Genomic DNA, 10,034 nt, shown 5'->3' on the forward strand with positions numbered 1-10,034 from the left:
GATCTATATCCTCATCATCTACACCACATAAAGCACAAGTTACCTCATATGCACCCACCACATTAATCTGGGCTAGCCTTTTCATCGTGTTGAGCTTGCTTAATATCAAAAACCAACCCATCATCTCCACCCTCGGAGGTACTAATCCCCGCCAGATATTATCAAAAGTATGATGTGTTTCAGGAAAGCCCAACGCTTTTGACTCTGCTGAAGTGATGAACGATTTTACTGAGAAACTTCCATCCTCGGAGCAACTCCAAATGAGCTTATCTTCTGTACCTACATTTAAACAAACTTTTTGTAATAATACTAGTAATTTCTCACAGTGTTTACGCTCCCATTAAAAAAAGCGTCTCCTCCATCTCAGGTTCCAGACCCACCTAAAGCCGTCCCAAAAACCACAGTTAGCAATAGTTTTTGCTTGTTGAGCAGAAATAAAATAAAGCCTTGGGAATTTTTCTCTGAGCCTCAAATCACCCAACCACTTATCATCCCAGAATTTTGATTTTTCACCATTTCTAGCACACATTCTAAGGCCTGTTAAGCTTAATTCTTTACACAGTTGGTTACTTCTAACTCCATTTATAATATCCTTCCATGGTCCGCTAGACTTAGGTACATTATGCTTATTGACCGGTTCATCTAAAGGTACCACATTACACGAAGATACGATTTTCTTTCACATTGATTTACCCTCTATTGAGTATTTCCACCACCATTTAAACAACAAAGCAGCATTTTTAATAGTGATATCTCCCACTCCAAGACCTCCATGCTCCTTTGGCTTCTATATAATGTCCCATGCTACAGTTGGTAACTTTGTTCGCCCTTCTTTTGTACCCCAAAAAAATTTTGATTGCAGGGAGATGATCTTCTTAGCCACCGCCTTAGGTAGTTTGAATAAACTCAGATAGTAGATCGGTAAACTATTTATTACCGATTTGATAATTGTTAACCTATCCGCTCTTGACAATAACCCTGACTTCCATTTTGACAGTTTCTTCTCCATCTTCTCAATGATCGACTTCCATGTTTCAATACGCTTGGGATTTGCACCCAGAGGAATACCTAAATAAGTGATTGGTAGACTTCCAAGTGGACAGTTCATGACCTCTGCCAAACCATATGCAACGTCCTCAAGCACATTGATAGGAATGAGAGTGGACTTCTGATAGTTAATCACTAGTCCCGACATCATCCCAAAACAAGCTAGAATCCCTCTGAAATTTCGTAAAACCTTTCTATTTGGCGGGCAAAATAATATTGTATCATTGGCAAACTGTAAATGCGATAGAAGCACATTGTCTCTACCAACTTCTAGGCCATAGATGTTTCCTATGTCCCTTGCTCTTGTAAACATCTGATTCAAAACCTCGGCCACCAAAATAAAGAGGAACGGAGAAATTGGATCGCCCTGACGCAAATCCCTCTCCATGGCAAAAGGCTCTGTCGGTGATCCATTTACAATGATCGACATGGCCACTGTATTGAGCATTCCACTAATTCATTTTCTCCAAATATCACAAAACCCATAATTTTTAGAAGGGTTAAGTACTGAAATCGTCCCTAAGGTCTGGGATGAAAATCAAAATCATCCCCGACCTTTTTTTGTTATTAAAATCATCCCCAACGTTACAAAACGTTATAAAATTGTCCTTTTGTCCATAAATAAAATTTTTCGGACAATTTTGCCTTTAAACAAAAATTAAAAAGTCTCTCCCCCTTCACCACTACCCTCTGTATTATCATCAACCCTCTGCATTATCATCACCATCACCATCACCATCGCTACACCATAACCACCAACAGCAACAATCAAAATCAAATCAACAAAAATTTCAAATTAAACAATTCGGCAATCATCAACTATAATTTCAGATCCAAAATTAGCAACAGCATAAATTAAAAAATTTAAAAAAAGAAGTACAAGATGAACAAGAAACCAGAAACCACAAGAAACCACAAGAAACCACAAGAAACTAGAAACCAGAAACCACAAAAAATCAGAAACCACAAAAAACCAGAAATCAGAAACCGGCGAGGAGCAGCGGTGGCGGCGGCAGCGAAGAGCGGCGGCATCCGTGAAGACCGGTGGCGGCGGCGAGGACCCTTCCCCTTCCCCCTCTTCTTCCCTCCCTTTCTTTACTTTCTTTTTTATTTATTTTATATTTATTTTATTTTATAATTTTTTTAATGAGGGTAGTTTGGTAATAAAAAAAATAAAATTGGTAAAAAGGATGATTTTAAAGTGTTTTTGAACGTTGAGGATGATTTTAATAACGAAAAAAGGTCGAGGATGATTTTGATTTTGATCCCAGACCTTAGGGACGATTTCAGTACTTAACCATTTTTAGAACATGATCCACGAATGACCATCTAATAGTGTCATATGCTTTCTTGAAGTCAAGCTTAACGATACCCCACTCTTTTTGCTTTTTTTTCAACCAAGAAACTGTTTCTGACGCAATTAATGCACCATCAAGAATCTGCCTATCCTGTATGAAAGCAGATTGCACTTCCCCAACCAAGGAGCTTATTACCTTCTTCATCCTTAGGACCAAAACCTTTGATATTACCTTATATACGATTCCCACTATGCTTATTGGTCTGAAGTCCTTCATTTCATCTGGCACATCTACCTTTGAGGCTAGAGTCACCTATGTCATGTTTAAGTTCCTATGTAGAAATTCCATTCTGAAGAAGTCCAAAATTGATTCCGTGAACTCCATCCCAATGATCTCCCAAGAATTTTTCGCAAAGAACATGTTGAATCCGTCAGGGCCGGGTGCTTTGGTAGAACTACACGACCAAACAGCTTCTTTTACTTTAATATAGGATGGTATCAACTCAAGTTGCATTGCTTGCTCCTCAGATAATCTTGCAACCAATCCCTCTTGTACCCTTATAACCGGCATCCTATCCTGGTGATAGAGATTTTTGAAGAATTTTCTTACTTCATTCTTAATCCTTCTCGGATCTTTGAAATGTCTGTTGCCGATTTTGATTTCCCTTATTTGCTTCTTTCTGCTTCTGATTGTTGCCATGGTATGAAAATATCTTGTATTTTTGTCTACCTCCTTGATGTATTTCTCCCTTGACATTTGCTTCCAATACTCTCCTTTCTGTTTATACCATATATCCAGCAGGCCTACCAACACCTTCTTTCTACTCAAATTTATTTCTGCCTTAATGTTTCCTTCTAAGAGGACTTCCACTTTGGCAATTTCACTTTCTAACCTCCTAATTTTATCATCAATGTTGCCAAATACCTTTTTGTTCCATTTTGAAATGTTCTTCTTTATTAGCTTTAATTTCTCATGCATCGGTAACTCTCCTAAGGCCCTCCATTCCTCTCCCAACATTGGTAAAAATTTTGGACTAGAGAACCAAATGTCAAGAGAGCAAAAAGGTTTTAGACCCCATTGCAATCTATCTGCCATCAAGCATAAAGGTACATGGTTTGACATAGAATATTTTAACACATCAATTCTTGATTCTGGAAACTTTTGTAGCCATTGAGGATCCACACAAATCCTATCAAGCCTATTGGCCTGGCTTCCCCTCCTCCAAGTAAATTTTCTGTCTTGGAGAGGAAGGTCAACTAGGTTCATATCTTGAATCCAGTTGCCAAAATCCCTCATCCCTGCTATACTTCATCTTCCACTACACCTTTCTTCCGAGCATAATACTTCATTAAAATTCCCGAATACAATAAAGGGTCTCATCAGGCTATTCTTTAAAGCTAACAGATCATACCATAACTCTCTTCTTTGACTGACCGAATGATTTCCGTAGACAAGAGCAACAAAAATTTCTCCACCAAATTGTCTCAGCATACTAGTAATACAGATCCATCTATAATCCTTATCTCTTCTAATTACCTCAAACATCTTCTTATCCCATATACATACAAGGCCACCACTACTCCCCTCACCCCCAGAATGTTCCCAATCAAAGTCAAAATTTTTCCACATCCTTTTTATCATATTCTCAGAGATACTATCAGTTTTAGTTTTAACAATACCTACTATTATCAAATTAAATTTTCTCACAAATTCTTTGATGCATCCCACCTTGCTCTTACTCCCTAACCCTCTACACTTCCAACATAAAATCATGGATTGTGGTTTGAAGCTCCTACCTTTATTTTGTGGGTTCTCTTTCTTCCTCTTGTTCTGTTGGTGACTTTAATATCTTCCATTGCATTTTTCCCCTTCAGATCCTTCCTGATGAAGATCACAGCTTCTTCCTCGTCACTACATTCCAGGTTCAATTGCGATCCCAAGATCCAAGCTTTTATTGCCTCACTCACAGCGTCACTCTCCTCACCATCACTATTTTCTAAATGTTGATTTTCTGTGCCCCTTTCCCTTGTGATTTTGAGATCTCTCTTCCCTTGCCTCGTTACTTTAGCACTATTCTCACCTTTCTTCTTTCTTTTTTGTGATTTAATTGGCAGTAGCACTTTCTTTGATTTTTCCTATACTTGGAAGAGTGTAAACCTTCTTTCTTTTATAGTTGGGCTGAAAGAGGCTTCTTTATTTTTTTATAGTATGCTCTAACCATTTCCCGTTTCATGCAAAATGATTGTTTCTTCTTTTTTTCTTGATCTGCAAGGAGTTATTGTTAACAAAGTCTTCAAAACCAGGTTGAACTGTAGGGCCAGAATTTGATTCAGAGTCCACCACATAGTTATTACTCACCATCAAGCCCATTTTCTCCTTCTCCCCTTTATTTACTATCCCACCCTGCAAGCCCAATTGTGTTTCTTGAATGATTTCTTCGGTGTTCCGATCATCATGCCAACACTTTGTACAATTTGAATCACCCTGGTGGTTGACCACTTCAAGTGACTGCATATCTAGAACCATGCCCCTGTCATTATTCCTTTCTTCATTCCTATGCACAACGGTCTCTATGTCATTAAGATCACCCACTGTTTCATTATTGCACATGTCTTTTCCCAAACAATATGCCACATCATCTTTCCTAACTTTGTGTCCATGTGTTTGAAAATTTGGTTGGTCACCACAAGCATTTGCAGATGCAACAATGGCCTCCAAATTAATGAAATTAGTCCGGTTATGCTTCATTGTGTCAATTTTTTTTACTTTCTGCACCATATTCCTTCACAAATATTTCGAACTTACTTCCATTCAAATCAAGGGTAATTAGATCATGGATCATGGGGAACCATGTTGTGTCCACTAGTACTCTAACAAAGTCATATTCATCATGTTTAGATGTGTTTAAATCCATGTCAATGATAGTACCCCATACCCGAGTAATGTTGTTGAAGGTTTCCTCATTCCAAGCATGCAAGGACATACCATAGATATCAGCAATACTCTTTTTCTTCTGTTAGTTTCATATTCTGACCAAGCTCTTATTTCACCAAAGTGGTTGAGAAGAAATGGCGAGTTCAAAGCCTCCTTCATGTTTTCTTGTGAATCAAATTGTGAATCAAGAGCAAAATAAATTATGGGTATAAGAATAAAAGTAACAATGAACCAGGAGATATAGAAGGAGAAACAATAAAGACTTAGAGAATTGGATCTCAATTGATAATATATTGCAGTGATTGAAAAGCAATTTTGGAACAACTTTAGAGGACAACCATAAATGAAAGAGAGGCTTTAGAGCAAGTCAGCATAAAATCAAGGTCTAGAAAAAGGAAGAAAATTGTTTATAGTCATGTTGGTGATGCTAAACCCGTTGCAGTGATTTTATTTTCTTTTTTGTTGTATTTTGGGAAGTAGAGGAGAGTGGATTGTATAAACAAGCGGGTGTGAGAATTCATAACCATTGGTGGCTAAGAAAATGAGTCCTGGCTTCTACTGCAGGAAATCCGAGTCATAGTGATAGAAAAGCATGGTGTGTTTTTGGATGTTATTTGATATGGTTTTAATGTTGTGCATTCTGATATATAGATATCTTCTTGGTTAAGCTGTTTAGATGGTATCGTTTTGAAGAACTTTTATCTAGGTATTAGTTTTAGTATGGGGAGTATTTTGTTTTGCTTGTGATTCTAGTTGGAGAATTGTTATTTGTTATATTTTGTAAGTACTTATTGCTTGTTTTATCCCCAATAAAGTCGAGAGTTTTAAACCAATTGAAACAAAAATACCATTCAACAATTGATTCAGAGTTTCTCAAGCAATCAAATCCCCAGAATTAGTATAATTTGCTGTAATTCCAAGAATGTGAAACCATAAACTCTATAGGCAGATTTCAAATTTTTTTATGATTAAACTATCAACATTTGTATTGTTCTGTATACAAAAATAGTTCATGTACTCTTCAAAAAATTTAACGCAAAAAATTTGATTTTATCATAGTTTTCCCAACTCTCTAGTTTCAGGTATTAATAAATTAGAGTTCTAGTAATTTTTTAAATTAGAATGCATAACCCCTGAAGTCTCGAGTATAAAGAAATAAACAAATATTAATAAGTTTATTATCGTTAAGTTTGCACTTGCCAATTGCCATCGCTGATGGTGACAATATTTTGAGATAAAATAAATAGTGTTCTGAATCTATAAAGTTATTTTACTAAAACCTAATAAACAGTTTCATTATATGCGAAATGTTTAGGTGAGTCCATTGGAAAAATAAATTGAAAAAAAAATGTTATGTTCAATTTCATTGAAACATAAAAAACTGACAAATTTAGGGTGCGTTTGGTTTCTATTTTCATTTTTAGTTTTTATTTTTAATATTTTTTATTTTTTGAATTTTATGAAAGAAAAAGTGAAAATAGGAGGTGAAAATAGAAAATAGAATTTTATTATTTTCACTTTCTCCTTCATAAAATACAAAAAGAGAAAACATTAAAACTAAAAACAGAAAATGAAAAATGCAAACCAAACACACCCCTAATGTTGGAAACAATTTTATCATTTACTATACTAAATAATTAAACTCTGTTTAGATAGGAACCGCGCGAACGCAGGTCCCACTACCACAAATTATGACATAGGCTCCACCACTTGGGTAGACCTTAGGCGAGCACCCTTCCAAAGTGCAATGGAAGTCACCAGCCTAGGCCATGGGTCTTCTTGATCGCCCATTGACCCCGTCCAGGTAAGTATCCTTAAATTGTTGTAGTGCCTCGCCTTTTATAGCATATTGAAGACTTCTCACACTCCTCTTCTGTCGATATGAGACTTCAAATGCCAGATGTATTGCTTCTTGTCTCATGCTCTCGATGTGGGACTTGAATATTTCGTTCAATGAACCCAATAAATAGCCAATTATTAGTCTCCAGTAGAAATGATTTTCATAATAGAATGTGAAAAAGAAAACTTCACATTCCAAGAATGAAAACATATTTAGAAGTCGAAAGACAAGAGAAATAAATTTACGAAAAGTAGTTGAAAAATGAAGAGAACCATTTTTATCAAAACTTATCAAATGATACCATACTTATTATTTTAGATATTCATATTTGTACCAAGAAAAAAAGAGAACAAAAGAATTAGAATGTATTGAGTCTTGTATTGATCAAATCAAATGCTTAAAAAGCATATGTTAGGTTACAAACTTTTTTTTTTCATTAGGATACATTAATTTATGTATTTATCTATTCTTATCTTAGGTCATATCTTCTTAGTTCCACAAAGTTCATTAACAGACATATTTATATATTTTAGCGGCAACCCAATTCAAGGACATACCGTTCTTTCTGATTAATAAATACCTTCAAAGTTATATTAGGTTAATTTCATAATGATGATTAAATTGTATCCTTAACCTAAAAATTGATACTTCTCGTTGTACAATCACATAATTACATCTGATTATCAAATTTATTTTTATATTATTATCGTAAATTCTAAACTCGCAATTGATGTACACTAATTATTATTGAATAAACACCTATATCAAATATTATTTAAATCATGTATAACTAAAAGTTTCTTATAAAAGGTTTATTGAAATCAAATATAAATTATAATGGAGATTTTTTTTTTAAAGATAATAATCATAAGGACAAAATAGTTATTTAGTAATTGAAAAATATATAATTAAATAGACATGTAAAAATGCAAACAAAGATATTATCATCCTTGATCTATCATAAATAACTTAGGAAGCCTTTTGGAATTATACTTATGCTAATACTCAAAAATCAAAATCATATTTAACACATTTCAAACTCAATAATATTTAAATTAACTAGTTTAGTAGAGGCCGCGTGAATGCAGACCTTCACTGTCACAAATTATTATGACGTAGACTCTACCACTTGGGTAGACCTTAGGATAGCACCCCTTCCAAGTGCAATGGAAGTCGATATCCTAGGCCATGGGCCTTTTTGATTACCCATCAACCTTGTCCAGGTAAGTATGTTGCAATTATCATGCCTTTCATTTTATATGCATCGCAACATTCTCAGAGACATATTTTTTCGTCGTGCTACATTAGTATAGCGCGTCTTCTTTCCATCCATAAGTAATGGAAGATGAAAAATTTTAAATAAAAAGGGATCAACCACACATGTAAGAAAAAGAAAAAGGAAGTAACAAAAGAAGAAAAACCCAACAAAGAAAGAATGAGAAAAAATCTGACAAGACTGAAGAGTAAAGTGAATTATAAGTATGAGAATAAAAGTGACAATGAACCAAGAGATATAAAAGGAGAAACAATCAAGATTTTGAGAATTGGATCTCAACTAATATGTATCGCAATTATGAGAAAGCAACTTTGGAACACCTTTAGAGGACAACCATAAATGAAAGAAAGGCTCCAGAGGAAGTTAGCATTAAAACAAGGTCTAGAGAAAGGAAGAGAATTGTTTCTAGTCAGGTCGGTGATGCTAAACTCGTTGCAGTAATCTTGTTTTCTTTTTTTGTTGTATTTTGGAAAGTAGAGGAGAGTGGGTTGTATAGGCGAGCGAGTGTGAGAATTCATAACCATTGGTGGCTAAGAAAATGAGTCCTGGCTTCTAGTGCAGAAAATCCAAATGATGATAGTGATAGAAGAGCATGGTGTATTTTTTGGATGTTATTTGATATTGTATCGATGTTGTGCATTTTGATATATGGATATCTTCTTGGTTAAGCTATTTAGATACTATCATTTTAAAGAACTTTTATCTAAGTCTTAGTTTTAGTACGGGGAGTATTTTGTTTTGCTTGTGATTTTGGTTGAAGAATTTATATTTGTGATATTTTGTAAGTACTTATTGCTTGTTTTCTCTTCAATAGAGTCCAGAGTTTTGAACCAATTATAAAAAATGTCATTCAACAATTGATTCTGAATTTCCCAAGCAATTAGATCCCTAAAATTAGCATAATTTACTGTAATTCCAAAAATGTGAAATCATAAACTCCATAGGCAAATTTCAAACCTTTTTATGATAAAAATATCAATATTTGTATTATTTTTTTTTAAATAATTACATCTCCACCCAATTTCAAAGAATATGGATATAGTTCCAAAAAACAGCAGCAAAAATAGAACAACAATAACAAAAGAAAACATAGAACCTAGCATTAAACAGCAAACCTTCATAGATCATCTTCTTATGTCTTTTTATTCACCTTAGACATGATATATGCACTCATAAGCACATCAATTACTCCTATATTGTCGATCTTGACACCATTCGATTTGTGCATTCTACAACTTCCTCCTTTAACTTCTCTAATACTAACACTCCATTATTAAAAACAATGTTATTTCTACATCTCCATGTGCACCATATTACAGAAAAAAATAACACCATTCACACTTCTTTCACATCTCTTCTTATTTTCCTATCCATCCACACCTTAAAGCATTTTTTGGTGGTTCCTAACCAAACCCAATTCACACTTCATTCCACCAAGATTGATCCCCATACTTTTCATATACAATCACATGAAAAAACAAGTGATGTACCGTCTCCACTTTTTCCTTACATAATACACAAAAAGATTCTGCTTCTAGCACAATCTTAAACTTACATAATCTATCTCTAGTATTCAATCTTTTTAAAATAACAAACTACATCAGCAACTCAACCCGTAGAAGCACAATACTTTTCCACA

At 34.6% G+C, this 10,034-nt stretch overlaps 1 protein-coding gene across 1 annotated transcript; it reads right to left on the reverse strand.

Moving 5' to 3' along the window:
- Positions 2,658-3,641, reverse strand: LOC107626855. The gene has a single exon (XM_016329745.1). The coding sequence runs from the start codon at positions 3,639-3,641 to the stop codon at positions 2,658-2,660; it is 984 nt and encodes a 327-aa protein (XP_016185231.1).

This window comes from Arachis ipaensis, chromosome B02 (genome assembly GCF_000816755.2).
Source record: "Arachis ipaensis cultivar K30076 chromosome B02, Araip1.1, whole genome shotgun sequence".
In the NCBI taxonomy this organism is placed as follows: domain Eukaryota; kingdom Viridiplantae; phylum Streptophyta; class Magnoliopsida; order Fabales; family Fabaceae; genus Arachis; species Arachis ipaensis.

Bases quoted from the DNA above. Each gene is read 5' to 3' on its own strand.
- LOC107626855 (XM_016329745.1), bottom strand. From the start codon at position 3,641: ATGAGGGATTTTGGCAACTGGATTCAAGATATGAACCTAGTTGACCTT.